The 17,500-nt window shown below is 34.7% G+C and overlaps 1 protein-coding gene across 40 annotated transcripts in view; it reads right to left on the minus strand.

Annotated features, from left to right (window-relative positions):
* Window positions 1-3,669: 3,669 nt before the first annotated feature.
* LOC122257264 (uncharacterized) overlaps window positions 3,670-17,500 on the minus strand; it is a 156,238-nt gene continuing 142,407 nt past the window's right edge. For 18 of the 40 annotated variants that reach the window (XM_086553501.1, XM_086553861.1, XM_086553715.1 and 15 more), the window contains 12 exons: window positions 16,931-17,033; window positions 16,486-16,593; window positions 15,529-15,729; window positions 14,948-15,226; window positions 12,502-13,049; window positions 11,881-12,157; window positions 11,336-11,580; window positions 10,733-10,865; window positions 10,413-10,598; window positions 10,022-10,200; window positions 9,556-9,719; window positions 3,670-5,729 (listed from right to left, as the gene is read on the minus strand). In XM_086553501.1, the coding sequence (XP_086409627.1) occupies window positions 5,632-5,729; window positions 9,556-9,719; window positions 10,022-10,200; window positions 10,413-10,598; window positions 10,733-10,865; window positions 11,336-11,580; window positions 11,881-12,157; window positions 12,502-13,049; window positions 14,948-15,226; window positions 15,529-15,729; window positions 16,486-16,593; window positions 16,931-17,033 (2,521 nt within the window). In that variant the 3' untranslated portion in view covers window positions 3,670-5,631. Of the gene's footprint in view, window positions 5,730-8,716; window positions 9,720-10,021; window positions 10,201-10,412; window positions 10,599-10,732; window positions 10,866-11,335; window positions 11,581-11,880; window positions 12,158-12,501; window positions 13,050-14,947; window positions 15,227-15,528; window positions 15,730-16,485; window positions 16,594-16,930; window positions 17,034-17,500 lie in introns of all 40 variants that reach the window. The other 22 variants (XM_086553194.1, XM_086552601.1, XM_086552372.1 and 19 more) reach the window with 8 other exon arrangements.

The raw sequence follows: 17,500 nt of genomic DNA on the forward strand, positions 1-17,500 counted from the left end.
TACCTGTAATACGATTGTGCTTCGTGTCTTATACATGTGATTAAGAGATGATGTCGAATTATAAAGAGAAATTACTACGTTGTTGGTAATATGATAGGACTTACCTATTACTAGTGATGAGTGGGATGAATGGGCCTGCATTTTAGCACTTAATTAAGTCTAACATACATGTTACGAAACAAAAACTAAAGAAATTCAGTCACATATTCACTCACATCAACTAAGATTCGAGAAGTGCACAGAGCGATTCAAATCTGTTAGATATCATCGAGCAGTTATGAGTTTTCTGAGGTTTGTAGTCGCAGATTGTGTGGCTCTGAGCGAAAACTATCGAAACTGAACGAAAATATAAACAGCGGGCTAGCTCGATGGGGTCAGATATCGAGTTCGAAGTTTCGGAGAACGATTAAACTGAGGCTTATATCATACGTTAATCTTAATATAATGCCAATTGATAGTGCGTTTGAAATTTGAATGAGACTTCTAAATAAAATCCATCATCACAGATTGTCTATCCAAAGATGTATGACCACCACAGTTTGGGAACCACTGTTCTGTGTGACCGTAATGAACTATGTTCAAAGCAAATATGGAGACATTATTATAAATTATTTTTCTACCCTATGGCATACCTGTAAACTGATATGGTTAGTAAATTCCTCTTTTATACAAATATAATTTGTTCTCTACCTCATTTTTGATGAATAACATATCTTTTTATATCAACACTCACTGAGTGTATATCAAATAAACAAAAACTTTTATCATTATTATAACAACAAATAAAAACAGTTCCTGTCAGCATTGTAAGTGTTCTTATCATTACGAGTATAATTTCTATAATTTCTATGATCGTTACTTTTATTGCTTTCATTATCCTTATGAATATATAAGGCCTTATCTGCAGCGTCACAGTCTGGAAATCATTTCAACTTCAAGGGCGCTGTCGGACGTACGACGGCGAAAGTGTCGTACCGCTCGAACAAAACCAGTCGTCACGCTCACAGAGCGACCCGTGCCTCTGTGGCGCGCCTTTGAAAAACAATTTTTTTTAGTTATTTGCTTCTAATGATGAAAAACACTTTTGAGTTCATAAGACACGACATATATAACTATATATATATATATATATATATATATATATATATAGAGAGAGAGAGAGAGAGAGAGAGAGAGAGAGAGAGAGAGAGAGAGAGAGAGATACAGATATACATACATATATATCTATATATATATGTGTGTATATATATATACATACATACATACACACATACACATACAAATACATACACATACACACACACACACACACACACACACACACACACACAGTGCATGCAAATCCGTTTCCCTCCAAAGGAAACACGGCATCTTTTGTCGGTAGATTACAGACCTGAGGCGATTATCCCGTGTGAGTTTGACTGACAGCCCAGATAATTAACGGAGTAGAGGTCTGAAGGCTGAGACTAAGGGATTTGTTGTACAGCGTTTGTTGCATAAGATTTTACTAAATATCTCAATAACAAATCAAAGTTAGATCACGAGACAGGTCTTGCATATTAGAATGCAACATTGTCTTTGTCGCCATACCATCGCAGCAAGCTTATAGCATACCATAACTGCATAATATGGCATAGAAGTTATGACGGTATATATACTCCCAGAACAGTTTACCGACGAAAAAAATTGACGTTATATATACTCTCGCGTCAGGAAAAGGGTTAAGTCAATCCGGAAATCTGGTTTTAATCTTATCAACAAACTAGTTCTCTCTGAGGTTGGAGAAATCTAAGGCAGGAAGGAAATTTCCCTTGCAAGTTGCACATTTTTTACGAGCACAATGAACCGCCTTCGTTTTCTTTGAATACTGTAATATAGGGATAGTCGTATTTCAAATATCACTTCTGAACATCTATGTAGCAGGTTCGAGACCAGAATAACCTCTCCTTACAAAGAGTTAACAGGTACTCCATGCATTTATATTTTTTTGGAGGTTCAAGAGTGTTTTCTTAGTAAATTAGTTTTATAACTCACCACTTTTCGCAACCATTCGGACACGTCTACCTTTTTACGCCGTTGCTTCACTGGATTTGAAACCTGGATTTCGCTCCGTAGACTTTCGCGTCGCTTGTATTTATTCACCACATCTATTTTGTGTTTATTATCATTATATCGTCTATGAATAAACACATGTTCACACACACACACACACACACACACACACACACACACACACACACACACACACACACACACACATATACGCACACGCACACGCACACGCACACGCACACACTCACACTCACACTCACACACATTATATATATATATATACACATATATATAATATATATATATATTATATTATATATATATATATATATATATACATACGTACACACATATATACATATATGTGTATGTATGTATGTATATCTTTGTGTGTGTGTGTGTGTGTGTGTGTGTGTGTGTGTGTGTGTGTGTGTGTGTGAAAACTGGAAGATATTAGTGCCACCTACATTTTTTTTTCTTGCAAAGCTTCAGGATAAGTGGTAATACAATTATGTAAATAAAATGTTGAATCTGAAATTAAACATAACTACTCCTTTATGATGTAAAATCCTTTGTGTTCTGCACATGTTATAGACCTATTCAAATATCATACTATTTTCTTTCTTCATCAACATTATTACTATGATCATTATTATAGTTATTGCTATCATTATCAATATTATCATTACTAATATTATCATAATCATTATCATTACTATCATTATCAATTTTCATCATCATATCATCATTATCATAACTATTGCCCTAACTATGTTATTGTTCTCATTATCATGATCATTATTGTTATCATTATTATTATGATCATCATCATTAGTGTCATCATTAACATTGTATTGATATCAGTAGCATGATCATCTTCATTATCATCCTCACTTATATAGTTATTACTATTATCAATTTTGTTATCATTATTAGTGTTAGTATGATCATTATTAATAATAGTATTATCATCATTAGTATCACCATCATCATCATTATAATACTTATTATCTTTTCTAATAAGTACGTGGTGTGCCATAGTCAACCCCCTCACACGCAAAGGGTTACTGACCCCTGTGTTAGGGTGTTTTACCTACCAACTGAAGTAATGGTAGTCCGGTAACCATATAAAAAACTGCACGTGGATTCACCATCACCGACTAATTCACTTGTCTTTCACTCGTAAGTAAGAATGACCAATGGAACAATTAGTGATGAAAGCACTACCCTATCATGCCATTATGGTCTTGATCCCTTCCCAGTCAATTAACATTGTAAGAGCTCATTGAGATATCTTTCTTTCTGATTTGTTTCTGATGCCACACCAAGTAAAGCTCATCAATTCATTTTGTTGCCCAAGAGTTTCAAGAAATGAGTAAATTGATAGTTGAGTGCCATACTGTAATTAATAATGATCAGTCTGCCACGTATTTAGTCAGGTTTTGATTATCTTATTTCAAATAATCACATACAATTCCATCTTTTTGTGTTGGTGAACATGACAAAAATAGTTTTTACCTTGAAAAATAAATTTACAAAGATATATATATATATATATATATTGTCTGAATAACCTTCATTAAACAAATAAAAGCAATGATGTTAATGAAACACACATTTCAGTCAAGCTTTACTCAATATTGCTAACATTTTTAATGTATAAAGTACATTTATTCTGTGTTATATACAATATCACTTATAAGAGAACATCACCCTTTTTGCCATATCACACAATTCATAAAGTTCACAGAGAGTAGTTTAAATCTGCAGCAGCCTCTACTCTAGAATTCACAAAAAATTCAAACATAGCAAACATCTGAAGAAATGTTACAAAAACAGATAAAAATGTGATGCTGCTATGCCTTGCTTTTTCTCGTTTTTGTAAATTGTTTGCACATCTAGCATAGAAAAATATTGCAGGATGAATGCAACTCGACCACAGAATGCTCACAATGGCTGCCAAGGTGTGAGCCAAACCACACAGTAGTGTACACATTAGGTAAAGATACCTTCGTTGTGTGCTCACCTGTACACTCACACTTACAAATGTACAATTAAAAAGTAAAAAATACAAATTAGAGACCATCAAAGCAGGAAGCAGGTAAGGAGACAGAAGGGCACATCAGGACTAGCTTTAGCATTAAGCAGTTTGTGATCTCCATGGCCGTTGGTGATGGGAATTCTTTAATGTAAATGCACAATAATGAAATGCCTTTTAAACAGTGGATATGGGTTACAATCTTAATTCGTAGGATACAGAAGCATAATATTCGCTGCAACCTTTTTGCATCATCCAGATATATCTTTGAGAGACTCACTCTGTGGATGGGATGGTGTTTCACAAAGGAACTATGCATGTCAGATTCTGTATACTGAGCTTGGTGATTTCCTGCATGCTTGCTCGGAAAACATCAGTGTTCCTTGTATCTTATTTCATGATTTTGTGTCAGCAAAAATTCAGTTAATACACTGAAAAAAAACATCATTAACTTGTGAAAAGCTTTGGTATTCTCCAAATCTACATGTCATTTAACCAGAAACTATCATTATTAAATTTTCTTTGATGTGAATGTGTGCAGAGAAAAAACTTTAAAAAAAAAGGGGAAAATATACTACACCAGATAAAAGTTTGCAAGTATAATGCATGTTTTCTATTAAAATAAATTATTTTGACTAAAATCATAAGCAGAAATGCACAGTAGAAAAGAGCTGCATCTTTTGGTTTTTGTGACTGGATTGCCAAGCATAGTAGAGTATACCTAGAGTGAGGAGACACATCGAGCAGTCTCATCAGCATTCAGCCACATTGCAACATCTTTTCCGTGAACTGTGTTAAGTTTAGTTCACTGAAGAAAATTATAGTTGTTAATATGTGTGAGTATTATTTTGCATTAATTGCATTTTCTTCTACTGCATGAGATGATGCAAACTTTACATTTTTATATCTATATTATAGAATGGTTAGAGTTAGCAAAGTGGCACCTATGAATATGTCATAAAATTCTTTTTTTTTTTTTACATAATACAGTAATGGAATGTACAGTCTTCAGTCATATATTTTCTCACTTCATCTTCACAGTATAGAAATTATTATTAGGCACTTCCTTGTCAGCTGAAGGTGTTGTCAGTTTTTTTGAGTGTATCATTGTTCTTTTCTTGCAGTTCTTCGTAATTTTCGGTACATTGCACATTTCTTTTCATTAGCATGAAATAAAATTTCTGCTTGTCATTATATCATCATCTAATTCACAGTACACTGAAGCACCTAAATACACTTCACACTAAGCTACCTCCTAATCTCGGTTATATTGCTATTTTCATACCGATTTCCATGACAATTTGACATCAAATTTCAAAATTAAACTGAGTGCTTCGAACAATTATATCACTTAATTTCCAGATACAAAAAAAAAAAGAGAAAAATACAGATAACATTCAGAATATACTTCCTGTGCTTTATCTCATATGCGCCATCATTAACTGCATTAACTCCATTTGTCCTAACACTGCCAAATTTCTTCTTCATTCCTACACGAGTCTCTGATGAGCATTGCAAAAGGACGACCTCCATAATGACCTCTAGTAGTCGCTCTCGCCCCATTCGTGACCAGCAGCAACATCAAGGTCATCCTCGTCCAGGTCGTCGTCATCAACACACACCATTACTCGATCAATTACTGAAGGGGGGGAAAAAAATTGTAGGAATTAGAAAGAAAGCAATTGCATAGATTCAAAATAAAATCATTTTAAAGATTTCTCTGAAAATTTACACCTTAGATGAATAATTCCCTTCACATAAAATTTAGGGTGTTTTGATGTTAATGAAAGCAGATAGTGTGAAAACAAATATACAATAATAATAATTTTTGTGTAGTAAAGTTTGAATTTTTTGTCTCAACAGAGATATTTTAGATTTTATATCACAGAAATTATAGTAAAGACAAGATTAACTGTGAATGCAATGAATAATTAAAAGGAGCAGTATGTTTTTCATTCCTTGTATCATATTTTTTTTTAAATATTGAAGAGTGTACAAAAATGAATGAGAAATATATTTGTTTCCAATTTTGATTTTTTTTTTCTTCTGGTGAAGTACCCACCTATACTGAGAAACCAAAAATGTACAGCCTAAAATTTAAAAGTAGGCCTGCACACTGGAAATAGTATATGGTCATGCTTATTTCATCCCTTTGAACCCAATTAGACGATAAACGTGTAATAGTATTTGGTACTTATTATATAAAGGATGCAAATATAATATCAGAATGAAAAGTTTGGTTCTCTTACTACTAGAAAGAGGATATTCTTGAAAATTATCAATATCTATAATCAAAACATAGTGTAAAAACTATTTTTTCAGTAATAGAATCATAGTATAAAATCTACAACTTTTTTTTTCTTCAAATTCTTGACTATGAATAACAGAAAAAAAACTTTTTTGCTGATTTCATTTACAGCAAAGATGAAAACCATCCTATTCCCAACTTTATATGGCCTTTCTCGTAATCTTAGATATGCTGGCCTCATTCTAAATATAAAAAAGGACCCCTTGGACTTAGTATTAAAGACGGCGGCTTTAGATACCGACAGAAAATAATAAATACACATGTAAACTTGTCTTTCATCTGATGCAGCTAAAAAGTAGTGAACATCATGATTTTTTTGATTTTTTTTCTGTTTTTTTCTATTGAAATTTGGATGCAACAAAAGACAGTTCAAAATCATATCAAATAAAATTTAATGCTTTTAAATCCATCTAAAAATTATTAACAAGGATACTATTTACAGAAAATATTATCCCACAAAATATCATGACCTTTTAGGTGATAAAATGAATGAATGCCTATATACAATAGCATGTAATAGATGATAGAATAAAGAAAACTTTGTTGTGGTTAGCAATAGGAAAAGAGAAACGGAGAGAGTTCCATAGCACTTAAACCCTAGAGTGAACATAGGCAGGCAACGGGCTTCCATGGTATCGGTGTTATGCTTCTGCTTCTTTTGTATTGTGTTCTGAATGTGTGATTTTCTAGGACGAAAAATTCAGAGGTTAAAAAAAGAAGAGGAGAGGGTTAAATCTGTTAGAAAGGATTGCTTTTTCCTGAACTAACCATTCCAAAAAACTACTAATTTATGTTAATGAATTAACAACAAATGCTTTATCACTGTTCTTTACATTCTTACACTATCACATACAATTATAAACAAGTTGTTATTAAAAACTGCACAATTCACAGAGATATATGTGCCTGTGGTTGTTTCATTCCTTTCATTTCCAAACTCTTTCATATTGACGTTCACGTGCAGTCATAGTCATACACCAACCCAAAAATATAAGAGAAATGCACCTTTTGCTGGGAATGCTCCATTAACAATAAACTAACCTATATTTTTTTTTTCCCTAAACTTTAATCAACATAGGTAACTTCATGAAATGACAGTCGCTTTTCATCAAAAGGAATACGCTATTCTCCTCAAAGATTTTGTGTGCATCTGCGTCTGTCTGTGTCCGTCCCATCTCTCTCACACAGGATGAAATATTGTACAATATCAAGTCATAAAGATTAAAATGAGTGATAATTTACAGCAAATTACTCATGCTATGCTATCACTTGAAGCAATATCATGCACTTGCAATCCTTTAGTAGAGTACTAAACATTTTTTTAACCAAATAAAAGCTTCTTTGTCACATCATTTACAAAACATTATTTCTGTATACAAGGTTTGTAACTACGCTTGAATTACAAATATTACAGAGTCTATTTTGATCTTTGCAAGACTAAACTTTATTTCTCTGTTCTGATCTTTTCTATGCCACTGCATAAAAATAAAATGGCATGGAATTACCTTTTCTTTTTCTTTTTTAATAAATAAAGTCTATTCAACCACACTCTTACAGACAGACACACAAACATGCATAAACACGCACACATATTTCTGTGTTCTTAGCTTGATATAAATATATATTTACTTGTATATGCATGAAATTCTTACAAATACAAACAATTTTCAAAATTATAGCACTGTATCCAATTTCTTTATATTCATTAAACTAACAGCCAGTAACCATAATATTAATTAATTTACACTTTATGTTACAGGACTAACAACTAGTCAAAATCCTTAAATTTACACATCATACATTAGGAACTAACACCCACTAATAATGCTGCAAGAGGCTTTCTATCCATCTAATGAATACTGTCTAATTTCATCCAAACAAGATACTGACTTACATCTGCTACATAAGGACCACAAAATTAAAAGCAAACTCTGCTAAAATCAATCAAGAAGAAGCAGTTTTATCTCAGCATGAACAGAACGACTTATCCTAAACTGGGTAGAAATCAGTAAGAAAGATTTCTGAATTCAATTAATTATTTTCTCTTTGCATGACCACAATGCAATTTCGTCAACTCAGACTTTATTTTCTTCTTATCCTGGCATTCAACCATGCATGCACTTCCCTTCGTGTTGCTAGTTCCCCTTCCTTCTGAAGGTTAACATTTTTTTTTTCTTTCTCTTTTTTATCAAAGGCAAGAATTATTGATGACATAGAACTATCAGCATCATCATTCTGGTAAGGATCCTATGAAATCAGCGGCATTTAAAAACTCATGAGAAGCTTCAGCGGTAGCAAAAATAAGCCGTGTGCCTCACCCATTAATATCAGGACCTTGGACATTATCATTCAGGGCTGAGGGGTAAAGTGCAGACAGGTAGAAGAAGAAGACAAGGATGTTAGTAAAAACATAAGTTGCACCAAGTTCAGGTTTCTTCTCAGTAGATAAAAAAAAATGTAAGCTTCAAGCTCTGAGTGAATAATAAAAGAAGATCAACTTCTGATTTCTTCTTTTAACTTAAACAACTGAAAAGATTCTAAGATGGTCTATTGTACAGTATTTAGATGTGATCACAAAACCAAGAGTTTAAGCATGCTGGAATTATGTGGAATTAAACAAAATCCTTGTGTTCGATTGCATTACTGTTCTGTTTGAAATGAACTGTTTCTGGAATCAGGCTGCACAACATACAGAAATTAAGAGTGTTTAATAACTGTATACACTGATGTTGTATATAGGGCATATAGCTAAGAGACTAGGCAACCAACTAAATTATATACTTTGTACTGCTCTGTCCAAAAATAATAACATATTGCTTCTAACTAAACCACAATACTTTCTTTAAAGGCTTGATGTCTCTGTTACAGTATGAACATATGAACATAAACAAGCTTACCTACTTCATATACAGATCATATCATTTTAAAAATCAATCCTATTAATTTGCAATGTATGATACATTACAGAGTGCAAGTGATTTTCAAACCCAAGTGTATTACAAGGAAGACACTGAGGTTTGACTCATTCAGTCCTTACCAAATAAAAATAAATATCTATCTATCCATATTACACTATTGGCCCATATATCCTATTCACTATCAGTATGCTACAGTGACTAAGGATTTTCCATCTACAATTAGGACATGTTAGTCTTACCTTCCAGAGCATGCTCGATCTTCTTGAGATTGCGCAGAATACCAGCAAGTTCACGGGATGTTGATCTGGTCTGCCCTGATGACAGTGTTTGGTCACTTTCACTCAGATGTGCCAATACTTCCTCCAGTAACGCTGCGCGATCTCCTTCCTCGTCATACTGTGACCTGTTGAATTATGTTACAAAACAAATTGGAACACCATATCCTTACAATCAAAATGCTTTCCAATGAATGTAGAATATTAAACTTATCTCATTTAATCTGATACATCATATTCCGTTTCTTTCTTTAAAAGATTTTACCTTAAATTTCTCACTGGTTCTGGAAGTGACTACGTATATGTCATAGATAAGTTTGCTAACATAATTTCACTGTAGACTAATGGACAATTACATTATTGCTAATATTATGGTGCATTAGATGAGAAACTTTTAGTTTGCATCTGCATACCAGAAGCTAACACTTACTTGAGTTTCTGTAGAAGAGTTTCCGAAGTGGTGCGTACTTTGACGGAGAGGGAATGAATAGTAGAAATGACCAGGTTATCTAATGCTTCCATTTTTGCTTTTGATCTTCCTGATACCGTTCCTCTTGTGCTTCCCATAGGAGAACGCTTACCCTCACTTCCTGATTCATCTAGTGAAGTCTAAAAGATATCAAATATATTTATTTATGTAAGTACAGAATGTATAAATATTTTTCACTTTCTCTCTACATTTATGCTTATAACTATATGCTTAATGGCAAAATATACTTCATGAAATAAAGTTAAAAAAGCAGAATATAATGCTGCAGTCAGCTAAGCTAATTACTGTATAATCAAAATGGGCATCAAATAGATAATACAACACTTTTTACCTTTCTTGTAGGAGAGCCACCATGTCCTTCACCCTCATCCGAATGAGCATATGAAGATCTCCGAGCACGTGCAGCTGCTAGTGTGGCTTGGCGTGCAGGAGACGTGGTGTGTGGGGAAGATAGCTGGTGTGGAGAGGTTGGTGACCTTCGCAATGGAGAGCAGTGAGGAACTGGTCTTTGCTGTTGCTTTCGGGAAAAAAAAGGGAAAAAAACTCTTTAAACTTTTAAAACTATAATAATTATAGTTCCCCTACAAACCATAATCTAAACATTCCATCCATAAAATCTCAAGTAAGCCTACGTGGAGTGGGATGTATTACCTCCTGTTCCAAAGAGTAAGGGCCATCATCTTCACTATTATACAGGTGGTTGGGCCTGCGAGGCCAACGTCCAGCCACCCCCATGCCTTCAGTGCCATGGAAAGAGGCTGACCGTAGGAGAGAGGTTGGCGGGCTGGGAAAAAAGGAATATTTTCTCTGAAATCTCCAGTAATGGAAAGTACTTTTACTTGGTGGGGGAGAGGGTTAGGGAAAACAATCAAAGTTGCTTTCATTATTTGATCTAACAAAAGGGCAATGATTTGTAGTTTATAATACTAAGGAGCACAATCTATTGTATTGTAGATGTTTACTAGATACAAAATGGACTTCTCCAAAAAAAAAAATAATTTAAGATTATAATAAATACCCAGATATCTTAAAAGATTATTAATCATACTTTTTGCATGATAAAATATGATGTGATGTATTCTGTATAAAGATAATGATCACTAAATATTCTGGCATATAGAGTCTTATGATTTAAATTTAATAGGACATAACAGCCTAAAATACAGTAATATTGAGAATATGAATGAAATAGTACCAAAAATAATTAAATAGTGAAGGCTACATGCAATCACTTCATGGAGCCCAGAGAATTACCTTGGTGATCTTCTATCTGATGCACTCATGACATTGTTTTGGGACTGCTTATCATTCTTCTTTTCCCCCACCTTCTTCCTCCCTTCTGCAGCTGCTTTCATGGGATCGTAGTTCTTCCTTCGCTTCCAATTCTGGAAGTCCTGCTCCTTGGCAGACAGGGTGGAATTGGACCGCGGAGCACCTTTGCGAATGTTGCTTGTCATGTCCTTCTTGACCGATGATCGAGATGGGGATTTTGATACGGCCTGGGAGGGGACAAATGAACTCGTTGAAAACTTGAAATCATGCATAATTTGCTGAAGTACTGAAATAATGTGTAATTTACTGAGAATTTTTCAACGTGTATTTAGTATACTGAAACATTTTAAACTGATTTACTGAAATTACTAGAATATTTTGAGATAAACGGGACTCTGAAATAACGTAAAATACATGAAAATACTAAAGCAATCAAAACAAAGTGCTGTGTGACAGACTGATCTCTTGATATATTTTAAGAATTTGAATAATTAAAAATGGGGTGGAAAAAAAATAATCAAACTCACAGAAGTTGAACCAGATCGTGGAAGCCGTAAGCTAAATCTGCCTCCGTCTCCTCTATTAAAGTCGGCTGAGTTGTTTTTGGGTGTGCTGGACTGGGATGCACTACCTCTAGTGTTAATATCAGACCCCTGGAGACTTTTACTCGTGCTTAGGGGAATTCTGCGACTGCCCCCTGGGTTGCCTGCGCTGGTAGGTCTGACAGGCTTCTTCTTTTCCACTGGTGTAGGTGTGTGGTGCTGCTGTGAAGAATCGTCACATGCAAGACGAGCTCTTCTTAAGCTAGAAAGAATTTGTTTTTGTGAATAGGGGTTTCTGAAATATGAATTAATCATATTATCCATTTTCCATATCAGGATCTACTTACAGACACAGACACACAAACACAGAAAGATAGACAATCAGAGACAGACTTGCAGTCAGTCACTCATAATATACAGATTCACACAAGGACACAAACACAGATACAGACTCAGACGGAGACATAGAAACCCACAGACCAACATAGGTATATAATACATACATAAACAGTCACACACAAGCACACACACAAATGCAACATTGACATAAAATAAAATACAAAACTAAACTACCTGCACATGCCATAAAACATTAAGATACTATACCTAAAAGCTCTATTAAACTTGAGGGGTGGATTATTATCATTGGTCTTGCGACTATCTTTAACTGGCTCACTAGCTTCACTACTGCTATCAGACTGCAAGCTGTTTTCTTCCCGTCTATCAGCATAAACATCATACCCGCTGTCTGATACAATGGATCTTTCTCTCTTGAAATGACTGGTGAGCTTCAGTCTTCCTTCAAGCCCCAGCGGGTCAGCCTTTCTGGGACTAGTGCCCAGTGGAGGAGTTTTCGACATGCCGTCGATGCCAGCCAGCTTTAGCTTTGTCTTGAGCTGAGAGTCAATGGTTTTCATGAGTCTATCATCATCATCATTGATGGGGTAGGATGTGCTGGTGTCCAGGTCCGAGTCGCCTCCTGAGTCATGGGATTCAAAGGAAGAGCCTCTCAAGGCCGCTGAGCTGCCCTTCTTCCTTTCCATTCGTGCCTGCAGAGAGGTTACAAGTTGCTGAGTGTCTCGAAGGAAAGACTCAGTGTCCCGGCTGTAGTCACTTGCAGGTTGAGTTGAAGATTCATAAAGGTCGTGCTGCAGCTGGAGGAAAGGGGAAACTCTTCATTTTTGCAACTAATAACACCCACAAAAAAAGTTTTTTTTCTTTATGGAGCCGTTTATTTCAGTTACTAAGAGTGTAAAATTATTCATGCGCTTGCAGATACCAAAGTGAAATGAAAATCAAATTATATTATTATACTCTGATTACATTTATTTTTTAGCATTTAATTCACTGTTGTAAACTACTGGATTTTGAATACAGCTGATATTAATCTATATTCTATATTTCTAAAGACAGATGCTAAAAAGTAACTAATGTCTGTTTTAACAACAAGCTAAATGATGCTTTACTTTTCTTCCCATGTGAAAAAAAAAGTTGTTAAAAAGTTATTTATACCTCAAATCAAAATTTTCTTTAAAAAATATAATCAAAAGCAAATGCATCATTGTAAGACTAAAAGGAACTAGTGCAGTTAAACAGATATATATATATATCCACACATTTACACAACAAAAGATGGCCTTTCATTCATTATTTCTTTGAAATTTACCCTATTGAAAAGCACTGTAATCCAAATAAAAGTATTTGCAGGACATTAAACTATACGTTTCAAAGATTCCGTAAGAGCATTAATAAAAAACCCAAAGCGAGGGAAACCAAAAACCCCAAAGCCCTCAAGTGCAAAGCAGGAATGATCTGTTACATAACAGAAAGGGTTAATTGAGATTGCAAGGTAAATATCATAAGATGATAATACACATGAAGCAGACAAAATAAGCTCTACATTCAACTTACATGATCTGCAGATGGGTCTTATGTCAAGAGATTTGTTAGTCTACATATACCAATAATATAAAAGAAGAAACAGAAAGAAGAATACATGAACACGAAGAGATATTAGTCAAGATTATTTAAAATAAATCTTGATGATTCTCTCAACAGCCTTGGGGGAATATTCAGCACTGCAAAGACTTCTGAAAGACCAAAAGTCACAATTACTCTAAAGAAATCTTTTCAAGATACTAAGAACTGGAAGAGGGACTCGCAGGCTTAACTAACTGATTGGAAAGTTTCTGATAAAGGATTTGTTAGGATAAATCTGACTCCTAATCTGTTAAATGATGTAGATACTTTTATAATAGTAACTAGTATACTGAGCATGGAGAAATAACATCACAAAAAGGTATGTTTTACAAATGTACAAAAGCACATCATTTATCCTTGAAAATAGTGTAGGATTTTCCCATTAAAGTACTATATCTGTGGAATTACCATGTAGAGATGATTTGCATTAAGTTTTTCAAAATTTTTAGAAAAGATTCTCTCTTATAATCATTTTGAGGTTTGTGGTTTTAACCCACTCACGACGGGGTTATTCTAGCCTTGAATGTCACAATGCCGGGGCTTTCGTGCGCTTAGACCTAAATCAATTAAATGGCTGGCACAATACTGTGCCGCCCGGCCACTGGGCTTTTGAATGAGCGGTACAGTAGTGTACCACCCGTCCAGAGAGGGTTAATGTTACCATCATTCTCTACATTGACAAAGCCACAAAAGGACATCTTGAGAAAGATATAAAAGACATTAAAGAGATGAGAAATCACAAAGAGTAGAAGTAGATTACTGCTAGTCTAAGCAGCAGCAGTCAGATGAAAACACATGGTTAAGATGGCAGCTGGTTAATTACAACTGTTGCTGAAAGAAGCCAAGTTCAGTAAATACAACAAGGATCATGATGACAAAAGTCATCTGAGAAAATGATAACAGATCCTAATGCATCAAGACCTGCGAAGCAATTTATACCTATACCAAAACATAAAGCAAGAAAGACTGAAGATATTGATATGTATGATACAATCTATGAGAGTCTGATCCTGAGAGAGGAAAAGATTAAAGGGAACGCCAATCAAGGGCACAAATCCTCAAGATTACTTACCCGGCCTTTGGTGGGGCTCTCATGATCTGACATGTCTGATGCCCTGGGAGAGGTTACAGCGAAAGGCGCATGGTGTGTGGGCAGCGTGGGAAGTTTCCGTCTTGGCCGTGAGTCACTGCTCTCCTGAGAGGATGAGAGGGAAGCTAGAGGGGGTTTGTGGCCACGAGGAGATCCAAGGGAGTTCTTGGTAGAGCTGTCAGGTGATTTGGTGTGTTCCGCAACTTGTGCTGCCCACTGTTGGATCCAGTTGGGACTGCTCCGGCTGATGCTGCTGGGACTCTGAAGTGGGAAGAGTGAAGGATATTATGTGATATTGTCCTAGATTTTTTTTTTCTTGTATAATATTTTGGGATAACTAAATTTGTCAAACTATCAGCATAATAATCACATTACTGCTATTAGTATTAATGATAATAATCAGCAATAATAAATCAGAAATCAAGTAGTTATGGAACATCATCCAAATAATTAAAAAAAAATAATAATAATAATAAATAGATAAATCAAATAAAAGAGTAAAAAGGCAAAAATAAGCCACAGACAATAATATTTCAACAATTAACTATGAGACAGCAAATAACCTTGAATTTCTCAGCATCTGAGCTGGTCGTCCAGGATTCCTCAGAGACAATGTTTCCTCTCGGTGTAGCAGGCGTGGCATCTGCTTCACTCTCTGGTCCTGACACACCAAATACCCGATCGATGTCATTTCTCGCCTGCTCTACTTCCGGGGATGGTGAGTCCTTTTCAATAGTATATGTCCCTGCCTCACTTACATCATCCTGAAGATTAAAAAAGAGAAAGAAAAAATGAACATTAATGAAATTCTATACTTTAATCAATCTAAATCCACATATATACACAGCCACATGTACAGGCTTATTTACACAGAGATAGCTATATGGATACACACATTTACATTGTCACCAGCCTGACTTAAAGAAAGGTAGTAATTAAGATAATTCTGAGTGTAGTGTTGGAACTGCATTAAAGATAAGTCCTTAAGATAAAGCCTTAAGGGCTTATCCCCAGGCCATTATAATAATAAACTGGATGGTGATAGTGACAAAGGTCTAAATCACAAAGTCATCTTGGGAGAGAGGATACTTGCTCAGACAAATGACACAGGATTACTTTGTAAGTAAACCAAGTAAAATTATGAAGTCAACTTTGTGTTCACAACACCTAACTTAAATAACTATCGCTGAAGTGTAACACTCTACACAAGGGAGGAGCAAAAACATAGAGGACACGAACAAAGCAAACTACAACTACGCATAAAACTTGGAAATATGATTCTTATTATAACAACACAAGACCCCGTTCCAGAGAGAGTGGAATGGCAAATTCTATGACCACTGATATATGTGATATATTTGGCATATGATACAGGGCCAAGCTGTTAATTACTCAAGGAAATAACAATAGCAGCTAGCTTATATGGCACATTATATAGCAGTAGTTATAGACAGAAATATAAACACATAAATGTAAACAGTTTGAGAGACATATGGCTTACATATGTATCTAGCCCTCACCTTTTCTTCCTTAACTCCAGTTTCTTCTTTCACTTCAAATGTTTGACAACTACTTAAGCTATTGGCACTGTTGCTCTGCTTTCTTGCCTCTGGTGTCATTTTGGTATTCTATAAAAACACAAGAAAATATTAGCTGTAATTTTCCAGATATCTTCAGAAAGAGAAAGCAGTTTGTACAATCTTTGCCTAACCCTATGTGTGTTTTATCTTATTTTCTAGACTTTTAGAATGAAACATGAGTCAATTTATGATTTAATGGCAAAGTGACATTGATTAATATTTGGTATCACAGAGCATCATAACTGAAGGAAAAAAACAGCTTGTAATTTCAACAAAAGATAAAAATGCAGTATGAAAGTGATTGGGCCTTGTGAAACATACTCGTCAGAGAGGGGAATTAAAAATAATACATTGGTTCAAAAAATGTGTTTTGTGAAAAACTAACCTTGCAACCTTTTTCACTCTTGGAACGACCAGTAAATTCAGCAACGGTGGGTTTCTTGTCAGTCTTGCAGCACGACCGTCCTTCTGTCTTGCCAACTTGTTTCCTGAAATTGACAAAAGAGGTTCATTATTAAAAAAGAAAAGTAACCAAGATGATTTTGACACTGAATACATATCCTGATAAAGGACTTTATTTTTGTAACATACATTTGCCTAATCATATAAGAATTCATGATGAAAACCATACACTTACTCTGAAAACCAATCACTGACCCACTTCTGTTTCACAATTAGTTCACACAGTTTCATAGAATATTCCCCTCTCCATATATACCACAGATCCAGGAATTATAAACCAACTAACATAGAGAATGTGTATTTTTTAAATTACGTATGATATCAACAACAGCAAAAATACTTACAGATCTACTTTCTTATTCCCTCTGTTAAAAAATTTGTAATATATACAAAAATCGTACCTCATACAAATACAAATACAACAAACTTTACATTCATTCAAGATAATCATGTCACAATCATCGCATTTTTGATAATAAATCATCCATAATTT

The sequence above is a fragment of the Penaeus japonicus genome, unplaced genomic scaffold (assembly GCF_977035675.1).
Source record: "Penaeus japonicus unplaced genomic scaffold, GWHDUDI00000001_assembly GWHDUDI00000001, whole genome shotgun sequence".
Lineage (NCBI taxonomy): Eukaryota > Metazoa > Arthropoda > Malacostraca > Decapoda > Penaeidae > Penaeus > Penaeus japonicus.